The sequence below is a fragment of the Emys orbicularis genome, chromosome 1 (assembly GCF_028017835.1).
Source record: "Emys orbicularis isolate rEmyOrb1 chromosome 1, rEmyOrb1.hap1, whole genome shotgun sequence".
In the NCBI taxonomy this organism is placed as follows: domain Eukaryota; kingdom Metazoa; phylum Chordata; order Testudines; family Emydidae; genus Emys; species Emys orbicularis.
The window spans coordinates 353,199,695-353,215,400 of record NC_088683.1 but is presented as its reverse complement, the minus strand read 5'-3'; the positions used below and the strand labels follow the sequence as shown (position 1 = coordinate 353,215,400).

Below are 15,706 nucleotides of genomic sequence, written 5' to 3'. Positions count from 1 at the left end.
CAGACAATCCCTACCCCCAAGCGCTTCCATCTAAGCAGATCAGACAAACAACAGGTAGACGACAGGGATGGAACGTACAAAGCAGAGCGATCAATGTGATGGCAGCAAACATGTTAGTGTCACATTTCCCGCCCACCACCCCCACAACAGATCCACCAGCCACACACTTTCCTCTCCCACTTGTTGGCCTTTCATGAACAAAGGAAGAAAACAGAAGGACGGAAGCAGAGATTTAGGGGGTGTCTATGCATACAGCGCTGCAGCAGCCCAGCTGTACCGATGCAGCTGCGCCGTTGCAGCACGTCTGGTGAAGATGCTCTACGCCGACAGGAGAGAGCATAACAAAAAGAACTAGATAAGTTCCTGGAGGATAGGTCCATCAATGGCTATTAGCCAGGATGGGGCAGACATCGGTGAAAGCTGCTTTGAACCCCAAAAGGCTTTTACACAGCTGCAGGGTTTGCAAGCCTGTCTATCCTTAGAGTACAGCTTGTTTGGTAATTTCATTATGTATTACATGGAAAAAGAAAATTGGAGCCAACTGATCCACATGCACAAAAGCAGCTTCTGATGAGGGGGGTTCAGATGCACATGCCCAGCTCTCAGTGACTTCTGCTTGCCAAAATGTTCTCTCTTGGTAATGAAGGAAACGGAACGGTCTGTGGTAATGTTCATGTTGGAGGACGAGGTCAGGGGTGGCTGAGCTTATACAGGCAGAGTGTGTGTTCATTTGAGTGAAGAGTAGAAATGACCCAGGAGTGGCAAGGGGCACACAGCAGGAAAGAGGAGAGGATGAGAAGCAAGGAGCAGAACATTTATATTCTGAGACCCTGGGTGTTATTATTTACTGCCTAGCCCACGTGTGCAGAAATAACTCGAATCCCAGCTCTCAAGTGACATTAACCAACACTTTGAGCATCACTCTCGGAAGGTCTGATCCTGCCAAGTGCTGAGCATTACCCCTGAGCTGCTCAGAGCCCTCGACTCCAGGAGTGGCAGCTCATGCGGCTGTGTAGTCAATATTATTATTACAGCTTCATCAGCAATCAGCAACGGAATTACAGGCTTATTGGGGTAGATCTTTAAGAGGCTCTAACTAGCACATAAAATACATTGTCCTGTGCACAGCTGTGTTTTCCAAACATGTCATTTACAAGCACAGAAACTGCGCCCCCCCGAAAGGGAGAACAAGAGTTAGAAGATGGGCTTTTGGTGTGCGTGGCATTCTCCGTAGGTACACAAATGCACATTCCCTGCATCCCACAGACTCAGCTCCTCAATGCAGTCAGCAGAGTGGCAAATTTAAGGAAATAGGAAGATTTTCAGAGACTGCATGTTGAATGAACAATGAGGTTTACAAATTGCCCTTCCTCAGACTTATGTTCAATCCAAGTGACTAGTGCAACTGGAAAGACATGTGCAGCTTTGTGCACCTGCGTTCCCATCTGTGCACTTAACGTGCCCGTTATGTATGGTTTGGATGAGTGTTATTTCCCATAATACACAGGACCTGCAGGGGAACTTGCAGTGCTATCCATGACAGCTCAGTCAGGACATAGGGAGAGGTAATAAAGGCTGTCTCAGCTAGGGATACAGATAGAACTACAGGGTCTGTCCATCCTGCAGGCTCAATAAAAAATCCCCATTATATTCATTGCAACTGGGTCCTGCCCCTCTCTACCATGAGACTGAGTATGCCTGAAAGATAAAATCAAGTGTCGCCCCCACTGCCTGTTGCTCACCCTCAGCCTGCGTCCAAAGACGGTAACCTGCCCTCTAGCTTGCTCCTTCCGCTGCCTCCACTCAACCAGATTGAGGCCATTGTCGATAGGCAGGGTCACGTTCCTCTTCCCCACCGTCGGGTTCACGGTGCCAGCCAGCAGGTGGGGCTCAGTCTGCAGTGCTACCTCCATGCCGTTAGCAAGCATCAGCCTGAGAGAGCCATCGGCACCGATGTAGTAGCTGTTTCGGACTTGGTCTGGAGAAAGGTAAGAGATGGGCTCAAGCCAGTGATTGATGACAGAAACGCATATTTAATTATTTTCCTTACCTGAGTTATTGCCAAGCGTTTTGATGACTTTTAACACTCACCTTTACGGTTCACCATTAATGTCTGTTTGGGAATTGTCCATTTCTCTTTCAAGTCTAGAGAAAGTTTCACTTTCTGGACTGCACGCACTTGCACAAAAACTGTTATGCGGGTTAAACAAGACTACAGGGGAATAATGTGTAATACTCTGTCATAGTATGTGTGTTCAGGTCTCCCTGTAGGGGCTGGCCGCAGCAAGGATAAAAGCCCTCTACTCTCTTAGCTAACAGAGTTACTCCTTTAGCTCACGTAGTGGGCGGGTGGGGTTTTGCTGCTGAAGGTCCTGAATTCTATCCCTTCTGAAGCTCATGTGTGTCCACTGTTCGTAATTTTACATCCTAAACATATCCTGAAACATCTGTCTCTATATCTGTACATAGATATGTCATTCTTGAAAATATGTCTGTTTATATTAAGTCTTGTAACCTCCTTTGGTGGAGACCAGGTTCTGCAAGTGGAGCCAGATGCTCTCCTCAGCCTTGTTCCTCCACCTCAAGGATTCTCACTGTAACTCAGTGCTAACTGCTTTCCCAATGACGTGCTCCTGGCTACCCTGAAAGAGGATTCTGAGGGACCAACAGTTGCTGTGGGAGCTGTGGGTCAGGCGAGTGCATAAGCACAGGGCTTCCATATGGCCTCCAGTGGATCCTGAAAGGGATCTTAGGAGTTCTACAGATTTCATGACTCAAACCCCATCAGTTCAGAAGTGGAGAGGAAGGGCAATATTCCTGCCTTCCCTCCCCAGGCTCCCCCAGGAGAAAACCAGGCAGAACCCCCATCAGTCAAAATTCACAGTTTCCAAACACCTAGCGGAGAAGCCTTTGGAGCGTTTGGGCTCCACTCAGTGGGAAAGGGTTGTTCAAAACCCATTATGCAGTGCATGCCAGCTCTGCAGCTCCTTCGAAGGCTGGGGAACGCTACCATCTCTGTCTCCCTGGCTGCTGTAAATACCTAATTGTGAATAGAAAAATCCCTTTAAAAATTCATGAAAACTGTTTTTCCATTTTGAAGCAAGTTACATTTGTTCACTAGCTGCTCTCCTGCAGCTCGAGGGGAAATCAGGTCAGAGCAAAATTATCATCTCTCCTCAGGCGAGGATATATTGGCAAATGGCACAACTGGATACAATTAGGAGAGGAAGCCTAAAGCTGGCTGGTCTCTTTCATTATGGGCCTGATCCAGTGCCCTCTGTAGCCAAATGGAGTTTTCCAATGATCTCAGCTGGACCAGATAAGCCAAACGCATGCAGATAACTAAGCGATAGACTGACACTATTACTGCAGTGATACTGGAATTTACCAGTGCGTATCCAAGTACTGCAGTGATCCAGGACTGCAGATCCAAAGCCCTTTGAATATCCAAATGGCATAGTTAAAGCCAACAGGAGTCTTTCCATTGACCTTCAACAGGCTCTGGATCCGACCCGTAGACACCAACGCCTTGAGACCCCAGGGGCACTGGAGAGGTAGACTGGCCAGGGCTCCCTGATTCTCACCTGCCCAGACTTGGCATAAGAGCTGCAGCATAGCAAATTTAACTTATGCCAGTGGAGAATCAGGCATAGCAGAGACTCACTCTGCTCCTCTGCCCTCCTCACATCCGACATCCCCCCTTCTCCTCACCAGGATGGGGGGTTCTGGTGCAGGAAGTGGTAGAGCTGCCTCTGGCAGCTTTACGCTGCACAGATGGGGACGCCGTCCATGGGAATCTCAGGACACTGTATGTTCGCCCTGCACCACATTAGCAGCGTCCACTGGTGCATCCAAGCCCAAGAGCATGGTCTTCAATAGCACACAGCCCGGGGAATAAAACTCTGGACCTTCTACCTCCACCATTTACCCTGACGGAGACTCTCCCCTAGAGCTAGCAAGAGGGCTTTTCCCTGGAGCTCTGTGAAATCCAGCTGTCTGTGTGAGCAGGGCTTTTATGTCAGCCTCAGTGTGGGCTTTGGTTCTGCTCAGTGTCACACTGAGTCCTGCATCAAACCGTATATCAGCCCAGTTTTGCGTTTGGTTCAGCCCGAGTCTGCTCAGAGCTCAGTCCGGGTTTCTTGAAAGGTTTAAAGCCAGTTTGGGGCTCATCATGAAGCTCTGCACCAATCAACTATGCCAGGGCTCATGCTAAGAGTTCTGTCAGTACCTTACGTTCTCTCCTGAACAACCACTGAGAGGGAGAGACAGTCTTAAAACCCCCAGAGCCACTATCGTGGAGTGGCACATGCAAGACAGTAAACTGCTGCTGCTCCTCAGCCAAGCGCTGGTTGATCTGCACACGGCATACTCCAGAAACCTCTGTTCGGCCACCCCTGTGCTGCTCCCTCTATCACTGTCCCGCTGCCTTGGAATGTGTGGTTCCCCCTCCGTGCACTAGCTGTTTTGGAATTTTTTGTGCTCTCTACCTGGGAGACCCCTAGGCTGAAGGCGTAACAGCACCTCTACCATATCATCTCACTCCACGCTCTGAGTTAGCTGAGTGTGTTAGGCATCTGGCAGGCTAACGCGCTTGGTTTATGGGCAGGGCCGGCTCCAGGGTTTTGGCCGCCCCAAGCAGCCAAACAAACAAAAAACAAAAACAAAAACAAAAAGCCGCGATCGTGATCTGCGGCGGCAATTCGGCGGAAGGTCCTTTGCTCCGAGCAGGAGTGAGGGACCGTCCGCCGAATTGCCGCCGAACAGCTGGACCTGCCGCCCCTCTCCGAAGTGGCCGCCCCAAGCACCTGCTTGGTAAGCTGGTGCCTGGAGCCGGCCCTGTTTATGGGCCAACATGCAGACTAGTTCTCTCTAACAATTTCTTCCTGAAGCCTCTTTTCTGTCCCCTGGCAGAAAGCCAGTTCTGGCTGAGCAAGGGAAAAGTACTGTTGCATCTTTTAAAGTAGGCTGCCCAACTGTGCCCTGGCCTAGACTTGCTCTGTAGGTGGTCCTTGCAAACATGGCTAATTGGGATTTGTTCCTGATGGGACTGCACACACCTTTCAGACTCTGCAAGAAAGCTAACGTACCAGAAAGTTCACTTCATTTGGGAAAAGCTCATTTCCCCGCTCAATCCGTTCTGTGAACTAAAAACACCGTCTGTCATTTCAAACTATTAAAAATGGCCTGTTGTCCTGCCTTGTCCCGTGTTGTTGGGGGATGCCACAATGAGATTTATTGGGCAATTTATTGGCCTTTGGCTCGGGAGGCATAAATCACATCGCAGTCAATTATCTCACTAAAGAGCCCCCAACAGCGGGTTCTATTGCTTAATTAGGCTCCTGAGGTGAAGCCAACCTCACGTCTCAGTATTTGCCAGACATCTTAATGCGTGGATTTTTGGCCAGGCTACTTAGGGTTCCAGTTGGTTTGTGTTCTGTAGTGCACAAGGAAAAGTCGCTGCACACCAGCTATGCCCTAGGGCAATGTAAGGTACAGCCTGACAAGGCCTGGGCCCCAGACTGCTTTCCCAGTGGCCAGGGAAGGTGCTCACAGACATACGAAGCAGTTTCCTATGCAGGAGATTACCTTTAACTATAGAAAAAAAGAGGAAATTAACCACCCAGGGATCTGGTTTTTAAGGAACCAGCATAAATGTGACTCCTGGGCTGACTGGGTCTGATGGAGACATTTCTTTCCATACAAAGGTGAAAACTTGTATTTGACCACAAGCATCTTCATTGGGCACAGAGCAGGAGTTAGCAGAGTAGGGGTGAGACAGAGCTTGCTGGCCCTTCACCCGAGGGACCGAGACTGAGCACAGCCCGACCCCCAGGGAGCAGGGCTAAGCTTCAGATCCTCAGCCCTAAGAAAACTCTTGACATCTACAAGCATTTCTGGAGTGTAACTTCTGCTCCCACCACAGTGCCCCACCTCAGCCTTCCTTCTACTCTCTCTACTCTCTTGCCTTCCCACCTCTTTCTTCCCCCTCCTACTTCCCTAACCTTCCCCCTCCCTACCTTGTCCCTCCGGGCAAAGACAGCAGAGCTGTACCGATTTACACCAGCTGCGGATCTGGCCCAGCACATGCAGCAATGACTGTGCTAACTTACCGCCTTGCACACATCCCCTCATCACTCACTCCTGCTTCCTGCTGCCACCCTCCACTTCTTGCCCAGACACTTGGGGGCAGGGACCGTGTACTGGTCGTTTCCCTGGAGGGTGCTCAGTGCACACTGCACAAAGAATGACGATCCCCAATACGCAGCTTCCTTAATTGAAACCTACTCTGGTGGGGGACACAGTGACTCTTTAAGCGGGAAGCCATTAAAATAGTGAAGTAACAGGGTCTACCGGAGGAGCAGTCAGGTTTAGCTAGCCTGTGGCTTTGAATAATGATGGTAATGACGAGGGAGTATAGCATTGCACAGCTAAGCAACCAACTGAGAACCAAGTGGAAAACAGCTGCAGAACTGACAGCGAGCCCTGTCATGTTTCCTATTGCTTTGGTAAGTGGGTGCGAGTGGGAGTGCACCAGCATGTTGCAGGGCGCTGGGTGGAAGGTTTTTCTGGTGCTGGGATAATTAAGATGTCTGTTTCCTGCTGTGTAATCCTTGGCGTGCAGTTGAACATGGGGTAGGGGCAGTCGCCGGGCTCACCTTGCAGGAGGGTGTAGAAGGCGCCTGATGCTGACAGATTAGTTGTTATGGTAACGTCGTCCTTGCTGGAGGTTTCTACCTGGACGTGCACTGAGCTGTCGGTATCGCTGCGGAAGCTGCTGACTTGGCCTGTGGGGAAGGTGACGTTGGTCAGGCGGCCAAAGCTGTCGTACCTGAAAAGGAGGACGGAGTGTGATCAGTACCATGAACAGAGGAGGGGGATCTACGTGCTGCCCTACGAAGAACAGGCCAGATCCTGAAGCCCTTACACAGATTCTACTGCGGCAAAGCTCCTGCTGATTTACCTGGCTCCCAGGACCCCCACTGACTCCACTGGGAGTTTTGCTTGCGTTAAAGGGGTGCAGGTTTGGCTCAATAACTCAATAAGTAGCATGACAAAGAGGGACCACACACCAGCAGCCCCTTCCATCATGACATTGCCCAAGCAGTTCCCTCTGCCAGAGAATGAGCTAAAAGCAGGGAGGTAGCAAGGGGACTATACCCTGAGGAGAAGAGCTTCCTAAAGCAGGATCTTCCCAAGTGTAAGCTGGGAGTAGAGAGTAATGGGAAACCAAAGTGGCACAATTCCCTCGAGCTCTTGTGCCCACTGAGGAGATACTACAGCGATGGGGTCATGGAAGCAGACAGGGAAAAGAAGGAGTAAGAATCCTGCCCTCCCCCACACCAAAAATAACCAATGATTAATGGGGCTTAAGCCATGCCACCCCCGCCCACTAAAGTATGATGGCAACTAGAGAATATAATGACAGAACGTCCCCCACCCTCAAAGATCCAAAACCAGGGAAAAGTGTCCCACCAGAGCAGAAGCCTGAGAGACGCCATGGAGTTGTTGCTAAGGCCATGCCCATCACCATGATATCTGAGCCCCTAACAATGACAGAACAAATCGCTCACCCCCAAATGCGTCTTCCCCCGCTATTTCACACCGGCAGGCCCAAATTCACGTATGTTCCATGGGACACCAAACATGAATGGGCCAAATTCGACCCCGGGGCAAGTGGCTGCCATTTCACTGAAGTCAGTGGGGTGGTGGCTGCTTACACCTAAGGGATGGAGTTGGCCCCTCATCTTTAAGGATGGGATTATTTTTAACCAACTTAAATATTTAGAATAAATGAAAGTGAGCAAAAGTGGTAACTGGCCATCTTCTCTACATTCTGGGCCTCAGACAGGGGTCTCTGGAGTCAAGGTCTAAGTACATTATGGTCTTCCCATCCCCTGGGTGAGAAGGAGAGTCTGGCCCACAGTCATGTCACACTCTCAGTCATGGAATTATTCACACTTGGAGAGCTGGGCACAATGCCCTGGTAATTAATTACCTTGTTGTGAAAAGAGAGGGGAAAAGAGAATAAATTCAGGACAGTTTTTGTGAGTTTGGCATAGACCAGTTAAGCCTTTCCCGAGTGACTTTAGGAGCACAGGATTTGGTCTGCATTGCTTTTTTTTTAAAGCTGGAAGTCAAACAAAGCGCTCTGAATACAGAGTAACTTTCTTTGTTCATTAGTTGTTGGTTTGTCTGCGCTGCGACGGGAACTCAAGCGTTTTGGTTGCTAAGTGTCACTGTACCTCCTGTAAGGACATTTGTGAGTCTCCTACTTGAAAACATTATGTAACTTCATACATCAGCTGAGTCCCAGCAGATATCCTTACGCCACCTGCAGCGGCAGGTGAACAAGGGACATTATTTAGTGTCTTTGTCCCATGGAGGAAGCGCATCACTGATCACTGTCCCCAACGGTGTGTTACATAACAGCACAAGCGCTTTTTATGTTGACACCAGTATTTACACAGAGTGCCACCCTAAGAGTAGCGATGAGCTCAGATCCACTCCCGCCGCTCTGCCACCCGAACTTCTGTCTCTGAACCCGACAGTTCAGACCTGGAGCATTAACAACCTCCGGGCAAGGATGGTGCTAAAGAGTCAAGTCACATATAAAAACATGAGATGTTGGTCTGATACACCCCTGTTCTCCTCTTACTATGGGGCTAGTCAGGAGTAACCTCACTGAAGTCTAAGGGGTTGTTACTGGCTGCTATTTCACCCAAGTCCTAAGAGCACTATGATTGATCATAAGTGAACGAGTAATGGTCTCAAGTTGCAGTGTGGGAGGTTTAGGTTGGATATTAGGAAAAACTTTTTCATTAGGAGAGTGGTGAAGCACTGGGATGGGTTACCTAGGGAGGTGGTGGAATCTCCTTTCTTAGAGGTTTTTAAGGTCATGCTTGACAAAGCCCTGGCTGGGATGATTTAGTTGGGAATTGGTCCTGCTTTGAGCAGGGGGTTGGACTAGATGACCTCCTGAGGTCCTTTCCAACCCTGATATTCTATGATTCTATGAATGACATTCAGCCCCATGCAGAGAGCCAGCAAAAGTCCCATACTCCACAAGTCCCACTTACACATTCAAAATAAACCTCACAAAGCCTTTCAGTCCCAGTTTACTTCCCAGCTCCCCACAAACAGCCCTCCAGACAACAGCCTTCCTACCAGCACCCTCACTAAGACCTTGCCTACTCTTGGCTACACAGGTAGCGGTGTGTAACACATGCCGCAGTGAAAAGCAGGCTGCGTTCACACGCACTGCGGTGTGGAGCTACCCACCGCAGCGGAAGGCCTTTACTCACTGCTTCCCACTGGCCGGAGCCTTTCTCCACTTCCGGAGTCTTTCACTGCAGAAATAGCAGTGTAGACAAAAGAGGAGACCCTATATTTAGCATATGCAATCCGGTCAAGCCAAGCCACAGCGTTCTTATCAACAATGTTCAAGGCACGAAGACCTCCCGGAAGCGGAGTCATTTTGCAGTCCTCAACAACATCTAGGAGGCACTGCATGGGCATGAAGAGAGCCATACAGGGTATATATCCTAGGCTTCAGACATGTGCCTTGCTGTACACACTGCTATTTATACCTGTGCTAGCTGGGCACGCAGTGTCTGTACTGTACACGCCACTGTAAGTGTAGACCTACCCTAAGTCACCAGCTCTACACCGAGCTCCCGCCAGCCCCTCAGACACCCGTTAGCAATTCCAGACTCCCTCTACTCCCCCATCTATCCAGCACCCTTAGACACTTTTCAGCACTCAACCAACCACCAGTCACAAGCACCATCCAGTTCCCACCCATCTGCACATCTCAGACACCTGCTAGCACTCACCCGTTCATGTACACTAGCAGGCCTCCAGACTCCCTCTCATCTCATCTAGCTCAATGACAGAGGCCAAGTTCTCGGCAGCTACACATCCTGGCCCTGCCGCTGCTTGGGGCAGGAGGATTTGGAAGTCTTCAAATAATTTACAGATACACAAAGTAGTTCATACATATAGAAATATAGGTATGAGGGTATGTGTGTGTGTGTGTGTGTGTGTGTGTGTATGAGTGAATTTGCATATATGCAAATCTTAGATGTCAGGGCACCTAGAACTTTATATAGGCTTATTATATTTACATCAGAATAAAAAAAACTAAACATAATTTAAATAAAATGTCACACATGCCGCTTAATAAAACACCACAGCTATGGTGGTGAATGTCACCCAAGAGCCAGGAGAGGAATTTGGGGTTGACAATTAGAGATAACTTGAAACATCTGCATTTTAAGTATTCTAAATGACTATTCCACCTCCATCCCATCTGCATTAGGAACCGATGTGGGTATGGTACTAGTTTACTCTGGGGGTGATATCTCACCTATTCGCAGCTGTTAAAAGGTCACATCCGACGGAGGGGAATGTGAGAAGGTAGCGCAACTGCACTATTAACATTTTTATTATTATTTTTAATTAGTGGCAGATGAAGTGTAAAAAATTCATGTCCAAACAAAAGCCTTTTAGCACTCGGATGGCAACACAAAAGAAGGCTCAATATAAATGTGAGTTATGACCGACATTCCCATTTGGACACAAAGTACTTTTCTCATGGCACATTTCTTTTCCTCCTTTCTCATTATATATTTTGCTTATGACTGGAGCACTTTGCCCTTTTGTCTTGGATTAGAGTGTATGGTACATACAGGATGCTGTTTATTATAAACCCCAACCCCATGGGTCCCTCTGACTTTAAGGCCTCTGTGTTTCTGAATAGATAATAAGTTTTAACAAGTCAAAGTGAATGACATGGATGTTTCATCTCTTTTCACCTCCGCCTCCACAAAGTCATTTATATGACAGATTCCCAGCTCCGAGAGGAAGGCCAGGTGACTGGCTCTCATGTAGCTGCAGGTGTGTCCTGGTATTTGTAGTAAGATAAATCTCCTCTAGTCAATTCATTTCAAAGCTAAACTGCATAGACCTGTTTCCACAATCTAAGGATTTAGAGGTGGCCCAGTTTTCATCACAACCTAAGACTTTTTGTGTTCTCCAAATGCTACAAAAGCACCAGAATTAAGGAAATTCTGAAACACGGGAATGAGCACAGCAGCACTCAGAGCAATGAATTCATCACCTGAGAATGCAGCTGCTGCCTCCTATTCAAACCAACTGCAAAGACTCGGCTTTTACAATTACAGTGACAATTATTAGGCCGGCAAAGGAAGCTGTTGCCATCCATCCCCAATTGGAAATTTATTTAGCTAAGGTTCAATGCACAGAATTAAAATGGTATTTGGTACTTACGAGGCCTAATTGTTAGCTTGTAAACATTCAGAGCTTTCATTTATCACATTACTGTCGTATAGAAGCGTGATCCCTGGGAATCAAAGCAGGGTCACAAGTACTGGCTATTCAGAAAGTCAACTTGTTCCAGGATTCCCGAGGCTTCCTCATCTTAGATTTTTCACATTTCATCAGCCTTTTGCAACTAGCAGTCAAATAGGTTGGAAAAATAAACCATACTAAAGTTACATTTAGTGCCAAAGACTCTGAATGCACCTCACAAACTATATTTTGTGTGTGTTTATACACTCCACAAAGTCTAGTCTTTTCACAACTTTCCAAACAATATTTAACAAAGTTTTAAATATATAAAAACCCTATTGAACTACCCATATATTTTACATACATGCAAGCTAACCTGCTCCTTAAAAACAGCCTGAACACAAAATCAATATATCCCACCCTATTATTAGTAGTACATGCCAGCTCCCCAAATGGCCAACAGAAAAGAGGAGCCAATATATATATATTACTCATTGAATGTTAAAATCATGCAGGCTTCAAACAATAAACAACTTTGATGTGTTTGAACTGTGGGCTCTCACTATTCTTAGGACATTAACAACTCCCTATATTTAAGCCTGAGGGAATTCTGCACCCAAAAAAAAAAAAAAAAAATCTACACCAAAAAAATAAAAAGTCTGTGCGCAATATTTTAAAATTCTGTACATTTTATTTGTCAATAAGTAAATGTGGAGGCTCCAGCATGTCAGTGGGGAGCACAGGTCACTACCTGCACAGAGATGGGAGATCACCCTGTAGCCCACACCCCGGGACAGGGACTCAGCAGTGAGACTGCACCTGACCCTGACACAGCACAAGGGTCCCAGGGCCCTGTCCCTTCATGCCAGGCTAGGGTTGCCAACTTTCTAATTGCACAAAACTGAACACGCTTGCCCCGCCCCCTTTGGCAGGGGGTTGGGTGGATGGGGGGAGCAATTCCCCGTACAATGATCCCTCCCCCCACAGTTGAGGAGTGATGGGGGCAGGAAGTGGGCGGGGGGAGGGAGTACGGAGCGTCCTGCAGCCGGAGTAAGTTTCTGGGAGTGGGTCTGACCCAGTGATGGCCTCAGCTGCTCCTTCCAGGGGAAAAGGATCTTCTGTCCTCCCTGCCACCAGCCCAGCAGGGACTAGCTGCTGAGCCAGTGCAGGATATGAGCCACTGGCTGAGGGATCCCAAGCCCTGCCCCCCTGCAGTGATTTACCTCTCTGTTGGCTGATCTGGGCATCTGAAACAACATGCTCACACTGTTGGAGAGAGTCAAGTGACTGCTTTTGCGACTTCCCTTTGCTTCCCCATCAGAAAGTCATTTTTTGCAGGAAAGCAAAGAAATCTGTGGGGGACATGAATTCTGCACGTGCAGAGTGGTGCAGAATTCCCCAGGAATATATATTTTAGTACCAGGTACCCAGAACTGCTGTCCCCGTGGCACAGAACATGTCCACAGAACTTATTCTGGCGCACAGGAGAAGTGTTATATATCTCTATAATTGTCTAGAATTTTACTATAACTTCTCACAAAATGACTTAGTTTGTTTATCATTAATGGTGCCACATGCAATTCAAAACTAGACACACAATTATACACATCACAAAAACAAACATTAAACAAATAAGGAAATCACAAGCGAAGGTTAACAGAAAGCAATTATAACTTCAACCTTGGCTCCAAACTCATTCACATTAATATATGGAAGCATTTCCACTTTCCAACATGGAAACAACCTTAACTCTGCCCCTGTGAATGGAAAAAAACCTACCCACAACTAGAAAGTTACTGTTGTTATTACTGAGTTGTGGCTTTTGCTAATTCACGGAGGGTGAAGTTCACTCCTGGGCAGAGGGCCAGCACACAGCCTTGTTGTGCATTTCATCCAACATGCTTTTGTAAGCTGCTCTTTAGAGCGTGTGTGAGGCTTGGCAACTTTTAGTCCTTTATGAGACATCATCCCCATACAATGTAAAGGCCAAAAACTCAGCTGATGTAAATGGGCATATTTCCATTAACTTCAATCTGAAGATCTGGTTCAAGAACACTTTCCCCCCTGTCTGTGAGTCACCTCTTGTAGGTGAGCAGCACAAACGGGTTTGGGGTTTCTGGGCAATTTGATCCTAAGCATTAATTGCAGTGATGTGTAAACACCTATGTTTGCATCTGAGGAAGTGACCTTGAGAACTAATTGAGCAGACAAAAGACTTGAACTAAAAAGCCTTATATTGGCTAAATAATGCATGAAAGGGTTGACTTAGGCTCTGGGGGAAATTAAATTATTTAGCATACAGTGATACCATCACAATGAGCTAATCAAGATAATTACTACAGTCCTGACTTTATAAAAATGTTTTTTAACAAGGCTCTGGTTTCTGAAAAAAACGACTAATAAGCTATGTCCAGACTGGTAGCAATTCTTTCAGGTCAAGCTAAAGAAAACCCAACAAACTATACAGCATCCCTTCTCTCTGGCTTGAGGAGATGGACGGCGAGAGATTTTTAGCCTGATGCAGTTCCCGGGACTCGCTTCCTTTCCCATCGATTATTACTGACGAAGGTTCAGCGTGAAGGTGAGCATTTAATGCAGTTGCTTGGCAATCAGAGTCACAATAAACTTCAAAGGGGCATAGGCCTTTTTGCTGCACCGGAGTGAGCTTCTCTTTCAAAGAAGAGAAGGGTGAAAAAACAGGCTAACCTCCTGCTAAGTCCCATCCCAAGGGTTATGGAGCGGCTCTGCAGTCCCTGAGTACAGTAGTCCGCACAGCTCCTCTCCCCTTTTTGTGTGGGGAGGAACAGCCAGTCGTTCGGTGCTGCAGCAGACCTCCCCCTCCCCAGTCTGAGTCGGGATCTGCTGGGAGTCCCTGGGGAGCTGGATTCCATGGCGTGCTCCAGACCGACCTCCAATGCTAGATCCGCACAACCTGCCTCCTGCTCCACACACTAGTGCTGCACCAACTCAGCTGTGTCTTGGGCACGTTGTGGCATAAGAGCCATGATTTGCCCCAATATTAGCAACAGGTACAGGGAGAAAACTACTTGCAAACAAATGCATGGTGAGTGGCTGGAAGTGTTCAATACAGCCATACCCTCTCTCAACATTGATCTTTGCACCTGAGTCAAAGGTAAGATGTGACCCTAGTGGCTGTCCCCAGGTTCTGACACATTCAAACTTCCCCTTGAAGCAGCACCATGTACCCAACATGCTCACACTGGCACCTACCCGCTGTTCCTTTCCACCTTCACTCAAGTATGCACCTGCTGCTCAGTACTGAACCTCTTCTCTTTTCTTATAGGGTGATCATTTAATGTCATCCTGTGCCAGCAATTGTTGATGGGAGTAAAGGTAAAGCCTATAATGCGGAAATGTCCACTGGGGCTCCGGGAGTGTTATGTAACTTGCAGTTAAATTACTTTCAACTTCTAGGGTGTTTTACATCTGAGGATCTCAAAGCACTTTCCAATCATGAATGAACATGGGATTTGTCTAAACTAGAGAAACATGCCCTGATACAAGCACAGTGATGTACAGAGATTCTGGTGCACCTTAGTCTGGCAAATCAGTAGCTGAGTCAGGAACACAGATCAATCCCGATTCCCACTCCTCTGTGCCAACCTCTAGCCAACCCTGGTTTCCATTTAGCTACAAAAGGTTAAAAGCTATCATGTGACTCCCCTGAAATGACCAGAGTTACACCAGGGATGCATCTGGCCCAGAATAAGTTTCACAACTTCCCCATTGAGTTGTATAGCAAGAAATAACTGAGGACTGTCATGAACATACCCACACAGCAGCTTGCCTTTTTTTTTCTCTCTTACTTAAAAATTTGCTCTTGTATTTATGTCTATGACCAAAACTATAGAGGAAGTGGAGATAAATGTGATCGTTAATGATCCTAACATTTCGTTTGCTTAATTTTCCATGGTTAGCTCTGTTGTCAAGTGCAGGGCCTCTTAGGGTTTGTCTCCCTTGCCGCTGGAGATAGACTTGTGCTAGAGGGGCTTAAGCAAGCACACTAAGAATAACAGTATGGACGCTGCGGCTCGGGCTGGAGCTTGGGCTCTCCAACACACCTGACCCCCTAGGCTAGACATAAGCGTCGGTGTCTGTGGAGAGAGGAAATAGTGCCTTGATTTAGCACAATATTACGACGCGGTAGTGGGCTTCCACTCCTAGAGAAAAAGGAGAACTAGTTACGCTAACCCGCTCCCCAGACAGCAACACTGGTATAGGAGGTGGAGAGATAGGAACTGTGATTCATTGAGGAATACAGAACCTAACTAACCTATTACCCCCTCAGCTGATTTAGCAGAGGCTTTACACCAGCCCCTTTCAAGGCAGAGCAAGCAATACAGGAGGCTCCTTAGAGCTCAGGATGCAGGAGACC

General features: G+C 47.6%; 1 protein-coding gene across 4 annotated transcripts in view; it reads right to left on the bottom strand.

Moving 5' to 3' along the window:
- The window catches only part of TENM4 (teneurin transmembrane protein 4), a 427,958-nt gene that overhangs the window by 22,749 nt on the left and 389,503 nt on the right, over window positions 1-15,706 (bottom strand). For all 4 annotated transcript variants that reach the window (XM_065406816.1, XM_065406791.1, XM_065406800.1 and 1 more), the window contains 2 exons: window positions 6,657-6,829; window positions 1,743-1,978 (listed from right to left, as the gene is read on the bottom strand). In XM_065406816.1, coding sequence (XP_065262888.1) covers window positions 1,743-1,978; window positions 6,657-6,829 — 409 coding nt within the window. The remainder of the gene's footprint in view (window positions 1-1,742; window positions 1,979-6,656; window positions 6,830-15,706) is intronic.